Below are 22,533 nucleotides of genomic sequence, written 5' to 3'. Positions count from 1 at the left end.
GGGGGCCTGACGTGGGATTAGATCCCGGGTCTCCAGGATCGCGCCCTGGGCCAAAGGCAGGCACTAAACTGCTGCGCCACCCAGGGATCCCTCTTTAGGATTTTCTATGTATAGTATCACGTTGTTTACAAATAGTGACAGTTTAACTTCTTTATCCATATGGATACCTCTTTTTTTTTTGTTTTTCTTGTCTATTTGCTGTGGCTAGACTTAAGTATTATGTTGAATCAAAATGGCAAGAGTGGACATCCTTGTCTTGCTCCTGATGCCAGAGGGAAAGCTCTCAGTTTTTCACTAAGAAAAAGTGTATGATGTTAGTTGTGGGTTTTTTCATATCAGACTTTTATTACATTGAAGTATGTTCCTTCTAGCCTCACTTTGCCAAGAGTTTTTACAGTGAATGGATGTTAAATCTTGTCAAATGCTTTTTTTCTGCATCTATAGAAATGATCATATAATTTTTATGCTTTGTTTTGTTGATGTGTATGATATTGATTGATTTGTGAATATTGAATCACTCTTGTATCCTGGGAATAAATTCTACCTGGTCATGGTGAATAATCCTTTTTAATTTTCTGAATCTATGAGTATGGAGTAACTTTCCATTTACTTGTGCTTTTCATTAGTATCTTATACTTTTCATTGCTCAGGTCTTTCACCTTCTTGGTAAAATTTATTGCTAGGTATTTTATTCTTTTACATGTAATTGTAAATGGGATTGTTTTCTTTCTTTTTTTGATAGTTTCTTTTTCGTTTATAGAAATGCAACATATTTTGTATATTGATTTTTGTATCCTGCAACTTTATTGCATTTATTTATTCTAACTGCTTTTTGGTGGAGTCTTTAGGAATTTCTCTATATAAAATAAATAGGGACAGCTTTATTTCTTTCTTTCTAATTTGGAAGCCATGTATTTCTTTTTCTTGCTTAATTGCTGTGGTTAGGACTTCTAGTCCTGTGTTGAATAAAAGTGGCAAGAGTGGTCATGTCTCTCGTTTCTGGTCTTAGAAGAAAAGCGTATAGCTCTTCACCATTGAGTATGATGTTAGTTGTGGGCTTGTCATATTTGGTCCTTATTATGTTGAGGTAAACTTCTGTACTCACTCTGTTGAGAGTTTTTATCATAAATGGATGTTGAGTTTTGCCAAATGCTTTTTCTGCATCTGTTGAAATGATCATATGTTTTTATCCCTTATTTAGTTAATGTCGTGTTTGATATGCATACGTTGAACCAACCTTACATCCCTAGAATAAATCCCACTTTATTATGGTGTATGATCCTTTTACTATATTTTTCAATTCAATTTGTTAGTATTTTGTTGAGCATTTTTGCATCTGTGTTCATCAGGGATACTGGCCTATAATTTTCTTTTCTTGTGGTGTCCTTGGTGATTTTGGATTTTGGTATCAGGGTAATTGCCTTATGAAATGAGTTTGGAAGCTTTTCCATGTCTTCAGTTTTTTACAAGATTTTAGGAAGGATTTCTGCTAATTCTTTTTGAGTAATTAGTAGAATTCACCAGTGAAACTGTCCAGTTGTGGACTTTTGCTTATTGGGAAATTTTTGATTACCAGTTCAGTCTCCTTACTCATAATTGGTATGTTCAGATTTTCTTTATGGTTCAATCTTGTATATTGGTTGTATATTTCTAGGAATTTCTTCTAGGTTGTCTAAATATGTTGGTGTATAGTTCATAGTAATCTCTTATGATCTTTATATTTCTGTTGTATCGGTTGTAACTTTTTCCTTTTTCATTTCTGATTTTATGTATTTGAGCCTTCTTTTTTTAAAAAAGATTTTATTTATTTGACACACACACACAACCCTGGGAGGAGCAGAGGGAGAGGGACAACAGATAAGAGACAATAAGACCCTTCTGTATGCTATCTACAAAAGACTTGCTTCAGATATAAGGACTCAATAAAAATGAAAGGATGAAAAAAATATATACCATGTAAATGGAAACCAAAAGAAAGCTGAGATAACTAAATATATATCAGACAAAACAGACTTTAAAACAAAATATGTAATAAAAAACAAAAAGCATTATGTAATTAAAAGGGTCAATTCAACAAGAGGATATAATATTTATGAATATTTATACACCCAAAGCAGTACCACCAATATATATAAGGCAAATATTAACAGACCTAAATGAAGAGGTAGATGGCAATATAATAATAGTTGGGACCTTTATACCCCACTTACATCAATGGGTAGACCATCCAGACAGAAAATCAATAACAGCCTTAAATAGCACATTAGGCCAGATGTACATCATAGATATATACAGAACATCCCATTCAAAAGCAGCTGAATACATATTATTCTCAAGTGCGAATGGAACAGTCTCAGGATAGATCATACATTAGGCCACAAAACAAGACAATAACTTTAAGAGAATTGAAATCATATCAAGCAACTTTTCTAAAATTAATGGTCTATAACTAGAAATCAGTTATAAGAAAAAAACTAGAAAAATCACAGATATGTGAAGATTTGACCAACATGCTACTGAACAGTGAAGAAATGAAAGGAGAAATAAAAAAATATTTTGAGAAAAGCAAAAATGGAAACAAGTGCAACATATCACAGTTTATGGGATATGGCAAAACAGTTTCAAGAGGGAAGTTCAGAGCAATACAGCCTACCTCAAGAAAGAAGAAAAGATCTCAATTACTCTAATTATACAGTCAAAGGAATTAGAAAAAGAACAAAGCCCAAAGTTATTAGAAGGAAGGAAATAACAAAGATCAAAGGAGAAATAAATGAAATACAGACTAAAAAGACATCAGAAAGGATCAACCAACAGCTGGTTCCCTGAAAGATTGGCAGAACTTTAGATAGACCCACTAAGAAAAAAATAAAGGGAAATAAAAGGGTAGCCCCGTTGGTTGAGCATCTGATTCTTGGTTCCAGTCCCAGGGTCCTGAGATTGAGCCCTGCTGTAGGCTCAGCAGAGTCTGCTTGCCCTTCTCCCTCTGCTTTTCTTGGTGCTCTCTCTCTGTGTCTCTTTCTCACAAATAAATAAGTAAATCTTTTAATAAAAGTAATACTGATAGACATAAGACGTATTGCTATTTTGTTAAACTTTTTTTGGCTGTCTTGCCAGTTCATCTCTGTTCCTTCTCTTGCTCGCTTCCTTTGTGATTTGATGACTTTCTTTAATGTTATGCTTAGATACCTTTTCTATTATTTTTCTGTATCTTTTTTTAAAAAATATTTTATTTATTTATTTGAGAGAGTGAGCAACAGAGAGAGCAGGAGCCGGGGGGAGGGGCAGAAGGAGAGGCAGACTTCCTGCCAAGCTGGGAGTCTGACATGGAGCTCGATCCCAGGACCCTGGGATCATGAACTGAGCCAAAGGTAGATGCTTAACTGACTTAGCCAGCCAGGCACTCCATTTTTTTCCTATTGATTATAAGTTTTTGCTCTAGGTTACCATAATTCTTTAATGCAACAAACTCTATTAATAACAGTCTGTTTTATGTTGATAACTTGAGTTGAACCCATTCTAAAACTCTACATTTTTATTCCTTCATTTTGTTTTTGATGTCACATTTTGCATGTTATGTGTATCTTTTTTTTTTTTTTAAAGATTTATTTATTTATTCATTCAGAGAGAGCGAGAGAGAGGTAGAGGGAGAAGCAGGCCCCATACTGGAAGCCCGATGTGGGACTTGATCCCGGGGTCTCCAGGATCACACCCCAGGCTGCAGGAGGCGCTAAACCGCTGCATCACCGGGGCTGCCCTATGTGTATCTTTTAACTAGTTATTGTAGTTACAGTTTTACTAATTTTGTTTTTTAACCTTCTTATTAGCTTTGTATGTCATTAAACCACTACCTTTACTATATATTTACTTTTACCAGTGTGACTTATATTTTAACATATTTTTTTGTTACTAATTAAAGCCCTTTGTTTTCATTTTAAAGAAGTTCCTTTTAACATTTCTTGTAAGACTAGTTTAGTGGTGATGAACTTCTTCAATGCTGACTTGTCTAGAAAACTTTATCTCTGTTTTAATTCTAAATGATAATTTTGCTGAGCTAATATTCTTGGTTGGAACTTTATCACTTCAGTGCTTTGAATATATCATGTCATTTCCTTCTGGCCTGAAAAATTTCTGCTGAAAAATCTGATGGTCTTTTGGGAGTTATCCTGTAACTAACACATTGTTCTTCTCTCACAGCTTTTAAGATTCTCTCTTTATCTGTAACTTTTGACATTTTAATTATAATGTGTCATGGTATAGATTTCTTTGGGTTCATCTTATTTGGAACTTCCTGGACTTCCCCTGGTTTGGAGAAGTTTTCAGCCATTATTTCTTCAAATAAATTTTCTGTCTCATTCTCTTTTCCTTCTGGGACCCTGATAATGTGACTGTTACTCTGCTTGATGTTGATCCCCTAAGTCCCTTAAGCTATCATTACTTTTTAAAATTATTCTTTTCTCTGCTTGGATGAGTTCCACTGCCTTGTTTTTAAGATCACTGATCCTTTTTCTGCTTCATCTAATGTCTTATTTAATCTCTCTAGTGTGTTTTTCAATTCAGTTATTATGTTCTTCAGCTCTGTGAGTTCTGTTTGATGTGTTCTTATATTTTCTGTCCTTTTATTTAAGTTCTCACTATTTATCCATTCTTCTTCCAAATTTGGTGAGCATCTTGTGTCTGTTACTTTGAACTCTTTATTAGGTGAATTACTTATCCATATTTCACTAAGGTTTTTTCCTGAGGTTTTATCTTAATCTTTTCAGAACCAGCTTCTCTGTTTCTTCATTTTACCTGACTCTTTTTAATGTTTTTTTTTTTTCTATGTATTAGGTGAAACAGCTATTTTTCCCAATCTTTCAGGAGTACACTCCTGTAGAACATGAACCTTATTTAACCTTGCCATAATTTTTGGTTGTTTCTAGAACCTTCATCATTATCTAAGTAGTCTGATTTATTTTTAATACCTTCAGTTGTTGAGGATATGCCAGCATCTAGTTTCTGGCTGATCGGAAGCCAGATCTTTAGGCAGCAGCATTTAAAGTATGTAATATATACAATCTACTGCCATTGTAGATCCTGATGGCTTCTAGACTAGGAGATCAGGTGCATCTCCTTTGCAACAATTGCAAAAATCAGGCTCCAGAGGAGTGTATAAAGCCCCTTTCTGGGAGGTACAGGTGAGCTCTAGTAAGGCAGAAGGAGAATATAGAGATGCTGTCCCCTGGTCTACATTACCTGGGAGCCAGGTGATAAAGAGGTATTCCCTGGCAGTAAAATCAAGGTGCCAGACAAGAGTATAAGCTCCTTCCTGGGATATGGGCAGGTTGGAGAGAGGCAGAAGGAGAGCACAAAGGCTGTATCCCTTGGCCTCAGTTCCCCAAGAGTACCTCTGTAGGCCTCTAGAGATATGCTAGACCAGGAGCCCACTCATCAGGGCCAGTTCTCCTGGGGAGAAAAATAAGTCTCCTTCTCAGAAAGATGGGATGTTTCAGTTATTGATCTGTACAGTGTCCCAGAACTATCTCTGATTGTTACAGTCTCTTGGGACTCAAGAAGCAAGCCACTGTAGCCTCTAGAGCCCAAGTGCTCAAGAGGCACCTCCTGGGATGCCACTGTGAAAACTGGGGTATGAGATGTAAAAGATACTAGGGCACTAGATGTATGTAAATGTTCCTCTCTTTGAGGCACTGGCACTGTGGATCATTGTAGAGGGGAGCACAGGTACAGCAGGCAGGTGCCAGCTTTAGCAAGGCAGAGAGCAAGTGCAGGGATGCTATATGCCTGCCACTTTTAGTGAGGCAGAGGGAGAGCAGTCTCTCAGTTTGCTACAGACACTCAGGTCTTGCGAATGTGAGCCTTGTTGATTTTCAAAGGCAGATATATTGGGGGCTTGTCTCTCAGGTACAGATCTTAAGAGTTGGAGTGCTTAATGTGGGTTACAACCTTCATTTCTCTGGGAGAATCTTGATTTGATCCTTCCCAATTATAATTTCCTATGCCAGGGCAGTAAATTTTTGTCAAGATCATGTCTTAGCCTCTCTTATCCACCTGGATATGGACCTTTTCTCATTTGATGTGAAGCCACTGTTCAGCTAGTTTTCAGGTCTTTTTCAGAGGGAATTGTTCTATGCGTAGTTGTGGATTCAGTGTGTCCATGGGAAGAAATGAGCAGGGTCTTCCTACATTACCATTTTCTATTTAAAAGGATTTCCTAAATAATTACGTTATCTGTGAATAAAGATAGTTTTCCTTCCTCCTTTCTAATCTTGCCTAATTGCCATGACTAGAAACTCTAGTACAGTATTGAATAGAAGAGGTGGGAGTGGACATCCTTGTCTTGCCCCTAACTTGGGGGTATTTGTCATAATTAAGTATGATGTTAGCTTGGATTTTTCATAGATTCTCTTTATCAGGTTGAGAAAGTTTCTTTCTGTTATTTGTTTTCTGCAAGTTTTTATTAGGAGTAGAAAGTGATCTATTCCAGTGATTTTTCTGCATGTATCGAATTGAACATATACTTTGTCTTTTTTAGTTTGTTAATATGATGCATTACATTGATTGGTTTTCAGATGTTAAGCTAATTCTGCATTTCTTGGATGAATCCTTCTTATCATAGTGTGTTATCCTTTTTGTATAGTGACAGATACTTTTTTCCCTGAAATTTAATTAGAATTAAAAAAATCCATATTAGTGAGGGATATTGGGTAGCTTTATTTTTTTGCAATGTCTTTTTTTTTTAAAGAAAGAAGTAGCAGGATTTTATTGAAATGTTTTAGTACAGTGTTGGACAATCTTAAAATCCTATATTCAAAACCAATACAAGTACTGCAAATAACATATTCCTGAATCTAGTTGACATCTAAAAGGGAAAGTTATAACATGTATATCTATAAGTTGATTAATATTATTGAAGTAGGAGGATGAGCAGCTTTGGTATATTTGTATTTCCCTGGCGCCTGTTTTTGGTGGAATATATGTGAGTCCAGCCCCATTCAGCAGAGTTGGATGAGACCGATATATCTGGTGTTTCACTTAAATGTTTCCACACAAGCAGCTAGGGATATACAAGTTCTGGGATTGGTGGTCCTGAGGCTGCCTTCCTCATCTTTCTTCAACTAAAACCATCAAAAGGTCAAGGTCTGCATTGCCACCGTGTATGGCCAATTCTAGTGTAATTAGTTAATATTTCAGAAGTACTTGAAAAAGTGAGGTTAAATAATAGAAACAATCAGTTCTTAATTCAGACAATGACAAGGTGGTTTTTCTATTTTTTTAACCTGAAGATTATTTTAAAACTAGCTCTATATCTTATGTTCAATCTTAAGATGAAATATTTACTTTTAATAAATTTTTTCAGTCATGTGAACATGTATGCCAAGGATGTCTACTTGTGCATGCTCATAACTACATTTTTGTTTGTTTATGCATAAATATCCCAAGAAATAGATATCACTTATTTATCAAAACTAAGAATTACATAATCTATCTAAATAGGCTCTTTATATACTCAAGTCAACTGTTTCTGGATATAGTTAATCTGTATTGCATTGCTGACTCTACCAGACTACAATATCATTTTTTTCTTATAAGCAATTTTAAGGTACAGCAAAATGCTCATTTTTGCAGTGACCAGGATGATACTTCTTAAATTCAATCTCTGCTGTACTGAAGTTTGAAACCTTAAAGATTGCTGGTCAGCTTTGTTAGTGACTTAAAGATTTGAAAAAAAATAAAAAAAAATAAAAAAACACTGAACTGCATTGCCTCTGATATTTCTAATATTTATCAGAAAGTAAACGTGTCAGTGGCCATCTTAAGCTACATAAAATTTGGTTACATTAAGCACAATAACCAGAATGGTTGATTTGAAAGATGCTTACTAAAAAATGTCAAAATTCAGGGTATTATAAATTTTCTAAGGTTCATTCAGATGTATACAGGATTTTACCCAAATGTCCATGGGCATTATTATTACTTACACAGAAAGCTTTAATCTGAAGTCACCTTTGGCACCCTCAAAATATTTAAACTATGAACTTCTTCAGTGGAATTATATATTTGAAAGTTGTGGCCTCAAAGTACTGACAAAATAAAGAAGATCACCTATCAGAATATGCCAGGATGATGAAACATTTCTCACTGACAGTTTGCTTAGAAGGATCAAACAACCACTATCCTCCCCCAAAACTGGAAATAAATGGTCTTGAGCTTGAGAAGGAGTAAACAATGGATCTTGGGATATACAAAGATCAGAGGCTTTTGCATTATCCCATAATTGCTAAAAAGTCGGACAAATGTACACAATTCATAAGCCAGAGCAGGCTTGCTCCACACTTCATGAATGTCTGGATCTGTAGCAGGATGTAGCTGAATAGGTAAAACACAGATTCACCATTGTGTTTCCTTGGGATTGCCTTTGCCAAGATCATAAGGATATCAATCACCTGTATCTTGGAACAGTGTCTCATTTTGTCACCTTGCAGAATGCTGTCTGTGACAACACCAGCCTCAAAGGCAGCATATTCATTCTGGAAGTAGCTGGCCCAGAGAAGATCCCATGGGTAAGAATAGCATAAGCCTTGGTGGCTCCTTAGAGTAGCTTGTCTGCAGCATGGCAGGTGGTGCTACACATATCAGCCATGTCTTCCATGAGGATAGCCATGTGGTCCTTCATGCCACTTACCAGAACCATCCAGTCCACTTCATTTGCTTTCTTCCTCTCTTTGTGAATGAAGGAAAATTCCATATTCACCCTGTCTGCAGTTTATATGACCCTTGTAGCTCCCGTCACATCAGGTAAATGATAATACAGTTCCTCCACTTGGCAATGTTCTCCTGAATTCACTAGAGGATTGCAGGCTCCACAGACAAATTATCCACTGGAATGTTGAAGAATCCCTGGACCTGAGAGTCATGCAGGTCCATGGTGATGATGTGATCTGCCCCAGCAAGAGCATATTGGCCACAGGTTTTGCAGAAATCAGAGCATGACTCTTGTCCTTTTTATCCATCTTATCAAGAGTATGGAAAACATGGGATCACAGAAGTCACCCTGGATGATGCTGTGATCTTATCAGTGTTGATCATGATGAAGAGCCCCATCAGGTTGTTTTTGATTTCTCCATAGCCACTCTGGATGTTATAGACATCTTTGCCCTTCCTGTTTCCACTGACCTCAAGGCTGGTCTCCTGGTTGCTGAACTTCTTAGTGACCACTTTGCTCAGCTCCAGGCTCATCAAGTCAGCCAGGTCCTGCTGGGACAGGTCCTGGTGCAAGCTGCTGCTGAAGAGCATGATGTCCGGCACGGTGGAGGTGGCGGGAGCCCTCAAAGCTGCCATGGGAATGGGAAAGCATGGCTGTCCTGTCTGGTTTTGATGTCACAGTGATTCTGGCATTATAGAATTATTTGTGAATTATTTATTTCTTTTTTAAGCTTTAGGGAGCGTATTGTAGAATTGGTGTTATTTTTTTCCTTTAATTTTAGGACAAATGATCTGTCAAACTATTTGTATCTGGATTTTTTTTTTTTGTGGGAAAGTTAGCTGCAATTAAATATTTTTCATAGATAAAATTTTTATTTCTTGTGTAGGTGTTAGTAGTTGTATCTTTCAAGAAATTTGTCCTGTTCATCTAAGTTGCTGAATTTATTGCCATAAATATGTTCACAGTATTCCCTTATTATCTTTTAAATATTCCTGGAATCTATTGTTAATTCCCTCATTCCTGATTTTGGTGACTAATGTCACCTCTCTTTTATCTTTTTTTTCTAGTAATCTAGCTAAAATGTATATCAGTTTTATTGAAGTTATTAAAGAACCACTTTTTGGTTTCATTGTTTTTTAAAATTTTTTTCTGATTTCTAGATAATTTATGCTCTGGTATTTATTTTATTTCCTCTTTCTACTTTGGAAGCTGATGTCATTGACTTGAGGTAATTCTTATTTTCCAGTGTAAGTATTAAATACTTTAAATTTCTCCCTAAGTACTGTTTTTTTAGTGGCATCCCATATGTTTTGTTATGTTCTATTAATTTCATAGGGTTGTTGTACCAAAGTGTTATAAACTGGGTAGCCTTACACAATAGAAATTTTATTCTTTCACAGTTCTAGAGGCCAGAGTCCTGAATCAAGGTGTCAGCAGGGTCATGCTCCCTCTGAGACTCTCGGCACAATCCTCCTTGACCCTTCCTGGCTTTTCATGGTAGCAGTAATCCTTGGTGTACCTTGGCTTGCAGGTGCATTAAACTGATCTCTGTGTCTGTTATCATGTGATGTTCTTTCTGTGTGTGTCTCTTCTCCTCTTGTAAAGGCACCGATTGTATTAGATTAGGGCTCACCTTGATCCAGTGTTACCTCATCTTGAGTTAATTAATTATACCTGTAGAGGATAAGGTCCTACCCATTCTGAGATGCTCGCGGTTTAGAACTTGAACGTAATTTTGGGAGGGGGTACAATTTAACCCATTATAGTTGTAGTTTTTATCTTGAAAGTTTGATTTGGGTTAAAAAATCTTCCATGTCTTAACTTTTGGACATGTGGAATATATTTATAATAACATTTCTAATGTATTTGTCTCCTAATTCTAACACTTGTGGCAGCTCTGGTTCAGTTTATATTGATTGGTTTTCTTATCATGAATCATATTTTCCTGGTTTTTGAATGTGTGATGTATTTTTTAAGTTTTATTGACGTATTATTAAATTCTACATATTTAAGATATCCAATGTGATTATATATATATATATATATATATATATATATACATACACACACACACAGTGAAATGATTACTATAATCAAGTTAATTAACATATCCATCACTTCATAGAGTTACCTCCCTCCTTTTTGGGTAAGGAATCTTAGCAAATTTCAAATATATAACACATTACCACTAATTATAGTCTCCATACTGTTCATTCAGTTTCCAGAACTTATAACTGAAAGCTTATTGTACCCTTTGACCATCATCTCCCCATTTCCCCCACATTCTCAACCCCTAATAACTACTATTTTACTCTGCTTCTATGAGTTTGACTATTTTTGGTTCCACATATAAGTGAGATCATGCCATATTTGTCTTTCTCTGTCTGGCATATTTCACTTAGCATATGTCCTTAAGGTTCATCCATGTGGTCACAAATGGCAGGATTTCCTTCTCCTTAAGGCAGAATAATATCTCACTGTATAAACATATCACATTTTCTTTATCCATTCATCCATGATGGCTACGTAGGTTGCTTCCATAGGGCTACTGTGAATAACTGCAACGAATACGGGAATATAGATATCTCAAGAGTGATTTTATTCCTTTGATTATACACAAAGAAATAGGATTGATGGATCATATGATAGTTCATTTTTTAATTTTTCTGAGGGAACTTCATGCTGTTTCCCATAAAGGCTATACCAATTTATATAACCATCAGTGGTGTAGAAGAGTCCCTTTCACCACATCCTTACCAACACTTATTTTATTTTGTTATTTTGATAATAGTCATATTACTGGGTATGAGGTGATATCTCATTATGGTTTTGATTTGCATTTCCCAATATTAAGTCTTTTTTTTGTGGTCTGGTCATTTCTATTAAGTCTTCTTATCACACACATACATGAACAAATAAGTGAGTAGGGTGGGAGGAAACTTTTGAAGGTGATGATATGTTTGAGGTGATGAGATTGATTACGGTGATGACTTCATGGATATATATGCTTTTCTTCAAACTCATAAAGTAGAATACACTAAATATGTGCAGCTTTTTGTGTATCAATCATAATCAATAAAGTGTTTTTTTTTAAAATACTTTACTAAAAAATACTTTACTATAGTTTTAGTAGGGCTTCAGGAAATATTGTAATTAGATGCATGTGCTCAATCTACCATATTGAAATAGAGTCATTGTTAGTCACTATTAATATTCTTCTAAATATTCTTAGGATAAAAAGATATCTTCAAAGTGTGCACTTGTAAAACTTCAAATTCCAAGGTAGCTCTTTGTCCCTTGAAATTGAAAATAAGGAAAAGTCAGGGCACCTGGGTGCCTCAGTTGGTTAAGTGTCTGCTTTCGGCTCACATTATGATCCCAGAGTGCTGGGATTGAACCCTATGTCAGGCTCCCTGTTAAGTGGAGAGTCTGCTTCTCCCTTTCCTCTTGCTCCTCCTCCCAGCTTATGCTTCTCTTTTTCCCCTGTCAAATAAGTCATCGTCATTGAAATTAGGTTTCTCACTTTTTGAAGAAAAAAAGTTTCATTTTTCTGAAACAGAGGCACATTCAGAAAGGTTTGATTATTTGGGAGTGTTTCTTGTGCATTATCATTTTGAAGATGGTTTGGGTTATGGAATTCTTCTATAAGTAATTCAAGAACTCAAAAAATATAAAGAGAATGTTGAAAATAAGTAGTGTCATTCTTTAAACATTAATCTGTAATACCTGGACTTACTCCCTGCTCAATCAGCTTAGCCCTCTTTTGTTCCAGAACAGATACTCTAAATAATATGAAGCTGGTCTCTGCCAATGACCTTTCTAGTGTGAACTTGAGATGCTCCCTCCTTTTGTACGTCAGTTTCCATGGAATTTTTCATTTAAAAGCAAGGCTTACCTATCTGTGCTAACCTGGATAAAATGTTCTTGTTATTATTTTATAGTGTTGTTTACATTTTCTAGTCCTAGTCTGTTCAAGTTTACAAAGTTTTGGCATTCTTTTTAGAGAAAATTGCTTAAGAAAAGAAACCAGTGTTGTATTACAAACTCTTCATTTTAAATACCCTCTTTCTTGCTTTTAATTCAACTGCAATCAAGTGGAAATTTGTAACTCTTAAATGTTGTATCAGTTGTAGTTTAGTTTTGATTGATCTTATAGGAAAGTGCTCAAACTTTTTTTTTTTTTTGATCCAAGGTTTCATTTGGAAAGTTAAGACATGTACCAATGAGCCTAGATGAATTTGCTATTTTGTTGTTTGGCAACAGTTGGGCTATGTTTGTGGAAATAATGTGCCCCCCCCCCCCCCCCGCCCCGGGCTTTTTTTTTTTTTTTTCCCCTTGTGGCTATTCTTACTATATGTTGCCAAGTACCAAAAAGATAGGCATTTTCAAAGTCCGTGATAATATATGATCACAGTACAGATAGTTTTTTCTTCCTAATCTTTACCCCAATTTAGGGAACTGAAATCTCATTTGTTAAGTCATTATTAGGAGAAATAACTTCTCCATTCTTTGTAAGCTTGCTTTAGGAAAGAAGACTTTTTATTTCTCCCTTTAATTAAAGTATACAACTGACTTTTCAAAACAAATATGAATCTAATATAATTTTTCTAATAAAAAAGAGGAGCTGCAAGAGATATTTTACATATGGTTTCTAAAACTATACTTAAAAAGCAAATGCTATCTTCTTTAGGCACTTGTTCCATGAAACTTTGTGAATTTAAAAGAGTAAAGAACCAGAGCAAATTAAAAAATAAATGTGGGGTGGAGTTATTTTTTGAAGCACTGCCATGGGTTTCCTGGCTCAGCTGGTAGGAGATGTCAAACAATAAACTGAAATAAATGAACACAAAAACCAAATAAGAACCATAACTTACACAAGGATGTGTTTTAAGTTTGGGAGAAATAGTTGTTGCTTTGGCTGACAGGGCCCTGTTGTTCAGTTTTGCTTATTAAATCAGAACAAATATATTGACATGCACTTCGACATACATACACAGTTTTTCAAAGTGACTCTTCCTAATATTGGAAATTCTTGGCTACTCTCCAGTCTAAGGAGAGGTTAGCCAAAGACTAAAGCTTTATTAAGACCACCCGAAATGTCAGACTCCACCCCTCCTCTGAATCTGTGCCACTGTAATACAAATGGAGAAAACTTAAAGGGATGGAGGGTGAAGTGGAGGGCAGATGGGAGAGAGGAACAGGAAAGAGAGGCAGAAGAAAATGCAATTTTTCATCAGATGACATTAAATTTTCCTTCCTTTCTTTCTTTCTGCTATCTGAATAGATGAAGACACAAAACCATTACATCAGTTCCTTATTTGCATAGATATTTTGTGTTTGTTGTGTGTAGCCAGAAGAACACATTGTGATTTTTCTATAATGCTCATATGTTGCCAACTGCAATGAATATTTTGGGTATTGCTCAGATTTTAAAGCATATACAATATTTTTAGAAAGTCTGTCCTAGAAGATGGGTTCTATTAGCCCTAAATTTGTACTACAATATTTTTGCATGGCAGGCAAGTATAGAAGTTTGAAGTTTTCATCTTGAAGTTTTTTGGAAAATTCTCACGCATTTTAATCTTTTTGTTTGGAGGTTTTTGGGTTCAGATGCTTGGTCCAACTGAAGATCCAGGTGAAAAAAATTGCTTTAAAAAGATTCCCGCAAATGTTTGTTTAGAATCAGTCAAGTGGTTATATACTTGTCAGCAAAACATTCTTTTTTTTCTTTTGAATAGAAATTAAGTAGATCAATTTATGTTTTATTTTTTGGTATATTTCAAAAGTACAATTTTGGGAGGACTATTTGATGATTTTTGGCATTAACTGTCAACTCTATAGACATGTTCAACAAAAAAAGCATTTATTCTTGGCCCTTTTAATACAGGCAAAGTGTCCTATTGCATCACAAATGAGAGATGCAGTAACAGGTTTGAGGGCTTAGTAAAGAAGTTAAGTATTTTTTTCCAACACTATTTGGTTGATAATAACATAATACAAACATACATGAATGATTCATGACCACTAGCAACTTCAGCAGAACATACTTAACTGTCCTTCCCAAAGTTGTGTCAGTTCCTTTCCTGTGAGTCTCATTTTCTTTTAAGTTTTTTTTTAAGATTTTATTCATTTATTCATGAATTCATTTATTCATGAGAGATACACACACACACACACACACACACACACACACACAGAACATGGGTCGATTCTGGGTCTCTAGGATCACACCCTGCGCTGAAGGTGGCGCCAAACCGCTGAGCCACCTGGGCTGCCCTCCTCATTTTTTTTTTTAATGTTAAATGTGGGGTTGCCTGGGTGTCTCAGTGGTTGAGTGTCTGCCTTTGGCTCAGGGCGTGATCCTGGAGTCCAGGGATTGAGTCCCACATCGGGCACCCTGCATGGAGCCTGCTTCTCCCTCTGCCTGTGTCTCTGCCTCTCTCTCTGTCTCTCATGAAAAAAAAAAAATCTTTAAAAAAAAAATAAAGTTAAATGTGAGCAGCACAGTGAACAGAAAATGGTAAATAGTTTCATGTGCAGGGTAGGAATTCAGTTATTATTTTTTGTAACTAGTCATGAAATGGACGTGAAATGGAGAAATGCATCAGAAAATATTCCAGGAGATCAAGGCAGATCAAATTTAAGGGAAAGAGATTAAAGGAAGCAATTAAATAAGAGACAATGTGAAGAAAGTATGATGGGGCATCAAAAAGAAAACAGTGGAGGGAGGACAGGCATGAAGTGTGAAGTTTTGGACAAGAGAACTGGATAACTGTGCTTTGTTATCCATGTCTTATCTCATAAGACATGAGATCCACTATTAGTTGAAGAGGGATAGGTAGAAGTTGCAGACTAATGACAAGAAGAGATTGAACAAAATGATTGTGTCTTGCACATGGTTCTCTTATAACTCTTTGTGCACTCCTAGGCTTTTACACTACAACATGCAGTACATAGAACTGGTTTATTCACTCCTGTGACTATTGCTCATTTCATATAAACATTCCCTAGTGGTTTAAACATTTCTGGAAGCAATTATGTTTCTTAGAAGTAACTCTGTGCTTTCCAATTAAGATGCTATGAAAATGTTGCCAGTCTTAAAAGTCAGACATTTTATTACTGTGAGGATCTTTAAAATTCTCATGAAGAAATTATTGTCTATAGACCCAGGATCTTGGAAATTTGTACATGTATACATCTAAATATCTGCCTATCTATACAAAGAAATATATGTGTTTTTAGATGTTCCTATTTGGTTATAAATATATACATACTTACAAAAACTGGCCTATAGTGCTCTTCATAAATTCATATTTCAACATTCTGAACTTCGGAAGAAAATTAAGAAAAGTTTTATTTTTTTCAAGCAAAGTAAGTTTGAGTTAGAATATTCTGCAAACAACAAACACTTCAAATCTCCATTTCTCAAAAGAAAAAAACCCCACTACTTCAAAGATCTATCGCTTTAAATTGTACATTTTACAACTACACAGTTAAGTTCAAAATTTTAATCCTCAATTCATTGACAATGCAAATTATTTGCCAGCATTTGGAAGTCAAACAGGGTGAGAGGGGAGAGCCTTTACATATTCCAGGTTTAATATCTAAGCACCAGATGGAAACAATTCTACAATGAAAGAAAGAAATCTGTTAGGATATTTTGGAGATCTGTTCAGTTCAGCAGCACGTCACTGGTTATGGAGGCCAATTTCTCAGAGGACTTATTTGAATTGCAGATACTGAAGTAGTGCACTAATTTAACCCAGAAAATGCTGAATTTTGGATTTATTTAAATTTTAATAGTTTTTAGGTCAGAACAGTACCTGTATTTCTTTCAGTAATGACTCTTGTATACCTGAAACAAAGAATTTTGAGGCAGATAAGCAGGAAGAGAAGGAGTGATTTTTATTGTACTAATAATAATAAAATTAGAATAATAAAAAGTTTTACTGTTAATAGCTACAGCTCTGGCCATTTTAAGGGAATTATAAAAATCATCTATGTTTATTTTCTGCTATGAAAATCTTCATCCAGAACAGTTTATGGGATTTAATATTGAAGGACTCAAAACAATGAACAATTACAAATAGCCTATGGATCTTTCAAAGGGAGATTTTTAAGTGAATCTGAGCTGAAACAAAGGGCAGAAAAATCTACTTGGTAAATAATGGATGGTTGAGCTTTGACGACTAGGGAACTAGTGGGATATTAAGCAATAAATCTCTGAGGGGGCCTCCTTCATATTCATACCTGTGTTTTCTGGCAAAATAAGTGTAAAAATTTGCAGCCATATGACAGCAAAATTATGCATTACATGGTGAATTATAGATTTTGGATGAAATCCAACTCAAATACTTTCATAAGAACTTGACATGATAAACAAAACACATTGCTTTTCCAAACTGTAGCTTGTTTAAAATAAAAAAAACAAATATTACTATTATAATAGATGATCAGAATATCAATGCTTTTCACCCCCATTGCTAGATTTTTATTTTATGAAAAATTGTGAGAGTACTGTATCTATATACAAAAAACCAAGAGCTTAAAATACATGAGGATTGAAGTAATGGAAAATAGGCAGTAAGTGAAAAACTTTTCCATATACTTTGTATGGGGACAAAAGGGAGGGTCTTTGTAAGGAGCAAAGGGGATAGAATATTCAATTGAATTTGGTCCTACTCTCTCTGCTGTATATTTGAATTTTTTGACCAGAGAGATGGAAATAAGGCAAGGGGAAATGTAAAGGAATTTAAAAACAGCAAAGAGGAACATAAGAGAAATATATGAGGGAATAATGGTGAAGCAACTCTTATTCTCTTGAATCATCTATAGTGTTGAGTTGTTGGTTTCTAGGTAAAGGACATTATTCAGTGTTCGTCTTCCAATGTGTCATGTTTTTGAGAGTTAACCTAGCTTCATAGTATTAAATTTAGGGAATTATCTGAGACTAACAGGAGAACAGATTTCATGGTGCTAGGGTTATATTGGAACGATTTAGAAAGTCAAAAGGAGTAACTTAAACTTCCTCATCTGGGCTGTACTTATAGTTTGCGTGCTTTGTGTTTTTAAAAAAGGATAGATTTCTCAATTTGCAGTTGCCGTGAAGACATGGGAAGTATAACTGGAAAAGGACAACTGGCCCATGAATCAAACATGCATTCAATTCCCACATCTGCAGCTAACTGTATGAGCTAGTCATATCTGTTTTCTTCTTAGCACTGCACTTTTGTAGCCTGTATAATATGGAGGTTGGTTTGGGTGATTCCTAAGGTCTCCTCAAACTCTGAAAATAGTGGTTTGTATGTTTGCTTTATTCTAAGAACTGAAACACCTGTGCCATCTCAGTGTACTGAATATAAGAAATATGTAATAAATATCTGGCAGAGGCTTGTGAATATTTGAGTGCCCCTCCCCTCTTACCAGCTTTTCATATTTCTGTTCTCTGTTCTATAGAATTGTAGAAATCTGTGCCCTTTAAGTTTTATATTTGGAAAACATTAATTGGACAACTCAGTTTATACTACTTGACCTGTTGATTGCCTTGATTATTGAACATAATCAATTTTTTCTGGAATCATGGAGATATTTTTGTAAGGAAGACTGTAGAAGTGTTTGATGGGGTAAGGAATTTTGTTTGCAAAGGCTGATAATATGCAGAATGTTGAGAAGTACGGTACTGGTGATCAAGGTAGGGGTAAAGGGGGTAGGTTGATAGTGGCCAGTCTTCCATATTGGAGGGAATTTTTTTTCTGGTGCAGAGGAGAGATATTTTCTTTTAAGTTGAAAACTACTTGCCAATGTATTTTGGAGGCATGATCCTCATACTGGGAATTCAGAGTTAGGTCTTAATTCTGATTTTACATTAAAGTCCCTGGGATCTGTTCTTTCTAGTACCCAATTTGTTCTGAATTAGTAGGGTATAAACCTATACAGCCTCTCTGCACTAAACCATAGACCTGAGGAATTTTAGGGATGGAGTACATCTTATTAGTGATTTTATCCCCAATTTACTATTTGGAGATGGCTACAGCATAGTAAAGTGATTATTAGAGTGGGCTTAGAATAAAAATATTGTATTTCTCAGATGCTTTGCCTTTTAACTGATGACTTTGGGCATTTATTTTTTGGAAATCTAGCTGTCTTTTATTTATTAAAAACTTAAAACATAATATTTTGTTGAGATATAATTCACATGTAAAATCCACTGACACTGGCACTGCTCTGCATTTTCCCCTACCCTGCAGACTTTCTTTTAGATAGCATCAAGTTTCCAGGTTCATCCATGTTGTGGCATGTGTCAGTATTTCACTCCTGTTTTGTTATGGAATAATATTTCACTATGTGGGTATGACCCATTTTATTTACCCATTCATCAGCTGATGGGCATTTTGGACTGTTTAAACTTTCTGGCTATCATGAATAGCTGCTGTGACATTCCTGTGCATTCCTGTAATGCTGCTATGACATTCCTGTGCAAATTTTTGTGTGAACACATTTCTGCTTGACTTGGTTATTAGTTAGGAGTATAATTGCTGGATCAAATAGTAACTTTATGTTTAGTTTTGAGGAATTTTGTAGCCAATTTCCAAAGTGACTGTGTAATTTTAAATTTCTGTCAGCTCTGTATGAGGATTCTAATTAATCCACACCCTAACACTTGTTACTTTCTTTTTAATTATAGCCATTCTAGTGTGTGTGAACTCATAACCTTGTTGTAGTTTTGATTTGTATTTCTCTAAGGACTAATGATGTTGCATACTTTTTCCTGTATTTATTTGGCTATTCGTATAAATTTTGAAATAACTTTTGAAATTTTATTTAAGTTAATTATACTTTTGTTGTTGACTTGTAAGGATTCTTTAAATATTCTGAGTACAAGTCCATTTTGACATTTATGATTTACAAATATTTTTCTAATTCAATGTGCTTTTTCTTTTTTTTTTTTTAAAGTTTTTATTTATTTATTTATTCATGAGAGACACAGAGTAAGAGAGAGGCAGAGACACAGGCAGAGGGAGAAGCAGGCTCCATGCAGGGAGCCTGATGTGGGACTCGATCCAGGGTCTCCAGGATCACGCCCTGGGCGAAAGGCGGTGCTAAACCACTGAGCCACCTGGGCTGCCCAACTTTTTCTTTTTCTTGATAGTGGACTTCGAAGCACAAAACTTTTAAATTTTGATGAAGTGTAATTCATCTATTTTTTGTTGCTTGTGCTTTTGGTGTCACATCTAGGAAATCATTGTCTAATCCAAGGTCATTAAGATTTTATATTTAATTTATAATAATTTAATTTATTTAATTTTATATTTATATGTTTTAGATCTTATATTTAATTCTGAGGTCTGTTTTGAGTTAATGTTTATATACAGTCATTTGGAGTTAATGTTTGTATACAGTATGAGGTTGGGATCCAACTGCATTTTTATGCATGTAGATATTCAGTTGACTCAGAATTCTTTTTAAAAACTATTTTTGGGGTACCTGGATGGCTTAGTTGAATGAGCATCTGACTTTTGATTTTGGCTCTGGTGGTGATCTCAGGGTCATGGGATCTAGCCCATTCTGGCTCTACGGTCAGTATGTGGTCTGCTTGTCTCTCTCCCTCCAGTCCCCCTTAGCTCATGCTCTCTCTGTCTCTCTTAATTAATTAATTGATTAATCAATCTTTAAAAAAATTTTTTTTATTTATTTATAGTAGTCACACAGAATGAGAGAAAGAGAGAGAGAGAGGCAGAGACACAGGCAGAGAGAGAAGCAGGCTCCATGCACTGGGAGCCCAACGTGGGATTCGATCCCAGGTCTCTAGGATCGTGCCCTGGGCCAAAGGCAGGCGCCAAACCGCTGTGCCACCCAGGGATCCCTAATTAATCAATCTTAAAAAGAGAGACTTTTTTTGCCAGCTGAATTGCTTTGACATGCTTATGAAAGCTATTTGACCATAAATGTAAAGTGTATATCTGGATTTAAAATTCTGTTCCATTGATCTATATATATGTCTGTCATTATGCTAGTATCACACAGTATTACCACTGGAACTTTGTAGTAAGCTTTTGAAATTATAAGTGTAAGTCCTACAAGTTTATCCTTCCTTTTAGAAATTGTTTTGGCTATTCTGGGTCCCTTGCAGCCATGTGAATTTTAAAATCATCTTGCAAAAAGGGCAGCTGACATTGCACTGAATCTATATTAATTTGGGAAGTGTTACAATATTAACATTAAGTCTTTCAGTCCATGAACATCATATGATGTCTTTCCATTTATTTATTTTTTAATTTTTTTCAATAATGTTTTGTAGTTTTCAGTGTTTAAGTCTTAAACATTGTTGTTAAATCTATTCCTAAGTATTTTATTTTTTGTTGCTCTTGTAATAAAGTTATTTTCTTAATTCCTTTTTCAGATTGTATAATGCTAGTGTATAGAAATATAACTGATTTTGTATGTTGAATTTGTATCGTGTAACCTTGCTATACTTTTTTTGTAAGTGTGGGTTCTTTAGGATTTTTTTTTTTTTAGGATTTTCTAAATACAAGATTATGTTATCTGTGAATGGAAATCATTTTACTGCTTTCATTTTAATCTGAGTGCCTTTTATTTCTTTTTTAAAAATTTTTATTTATTTATGATAGTCACATATACAGAGAGAGAGGCAGAGACACAGGCAGAGGGAGAAGCAGGCTCCATGCACCGGGAGCCGGACGTGGGATTCGATCCCCGATCTCCAGGATCGCGCCCTGGGCCAAAGGCAGGCGCTAAACCACTGTGCCACCCAGGGATCCCCTTTTATTTCTTTTTCTTGCCCAATTGCCATAGCTAGAACCTCCACTACAGTGTAGAATAGAAGTGTGAGTGGACATCTTTATCTTGTTCTTGTTCTTAGAAGGAAAGCACTTAGTCTTTCATATTAAGTATGATGTCAACTGTTAACATCTTGTAGATGGCCTTTACCCAGTTAAGGAACCTCCCTTCTGTTTCAAGTTTCTTACATTTTTATCATGAAAGGGTATTGAATTGTGTCATGTGCTTTTTCTTTATCTGTCAGAGTGATGACATGCTTTTTGTTCTTTATTGTGTCAACGTAGTGTATCACATTGATTTTCATTGTGGAACCAAGTTTTTGCTCCTGTGATAAATACTACTTAGTCTTGGTATGTAATTTCTTTCTTTCTTTCTTTCTTTCTTTCTTTCTTTCTTTCTTTCTTTCTTTCTTTCTTTCTTTCTTGTTTCTTATGTTACTCAATTTGGTTTGCTATTTTGTTGGGGATTTTGTATTTATATTCATAAAGGTCATTGGTTTGTAGTTTTCTTTTGTTACAATATCTTTGGTTTTGGTATCATGGTAATATAGTCAAATAGAATGTATTGGGAAGTGTTTCATCATCTTTTATTATTTGGAAGAGTTTGTGAAGGATTGATATTAATTCTTCTTAAAATAGTTTAACAAGTAAAGCTATCTGAGTCTGGGCTTTTCTATGTGGGACTATTTTTGATTACTAAGTCAGTCTTTTTTGCTTGTTAATGGTCTTTATGATTTTCTGTTTTTTTCTAGAATCAGTTTTTGTAGTTTGTATCTTTCCAGGAATTTGTTCATTTCCTCTAGGTTATTCAGTTTGTTAGCACACTGTTGTTTGTAGCATTCCCTTTTAATCCCTTTTTAAAAAGTTTCTGTAAGTTTGGAAATGATATCCTTTCTTTTATTCTATATCTTAATAATTTTAATCTCACTTTTTTCTTGATCAATTTAGCTAAAGGCTTGATGTTTTCAAGTAAATTTGGTTTCGTTGATATTTTTCTATTTTATTCATTTCTGCTCTAACCTTTATTATTTCTTT

General features: G+C 35.1%; 1 protein-coding gene and 1 pseudogene across 1 annotated transcript in view; both read right to left on the bottom strand.

Moving 5' to 3' along the window:
• Positions 1-8,261: 8,261 nt before the first annotated feature.
• Positions 8,262-9,336, bottom strand: LOC100683939 (annotated as a pseudogene).
• Positions 9,337-16,239: 6,903 nt separating this feature from the next.
• LOC111093476 overlaps positions 16,240-22,533 on the bottom strand; it is a 40,896-nt gene continuing 34,602 nt past the window's right edge. The window contains exons 5-6 of the mRNA XM_038581251.1: positions 16,525-16,556; positions 16,240-16,328 (exon numbers count right to left, since the gene is read on the bottom strand). Coding sequence (XP_038437179.1) covers positions 16,299-16,328; positions 16,525-16,556 — 62 coding nt within the window. The 3' untranslated portion in view covers positions 16,240-16,298. The remainder of the gene's footprint in view (positions 16,329-16,524; positions 16,557-22,533) is intronic.

Source organism: Canis lupus, chromosome 31, assembly GCF_011100685.1.
Source record: "Canis lupus familiaris isolate Mischka breed German Shepherd chromosome 31, alternate assembly UU_Cfam_GSD_1.0, whole genome shotgun sequence".
Taxonomy (NCBI): Eukaryota; Metazoa; Chordata; class Mammalia; order Carnivora; family Canidae; genus Canis; species Canis lupus.
The sequence above is the reverse complement of the archived record's forward strand: the minus strand, read 5'-3'. Positions and strand labels throughout refer to the sequence as shown.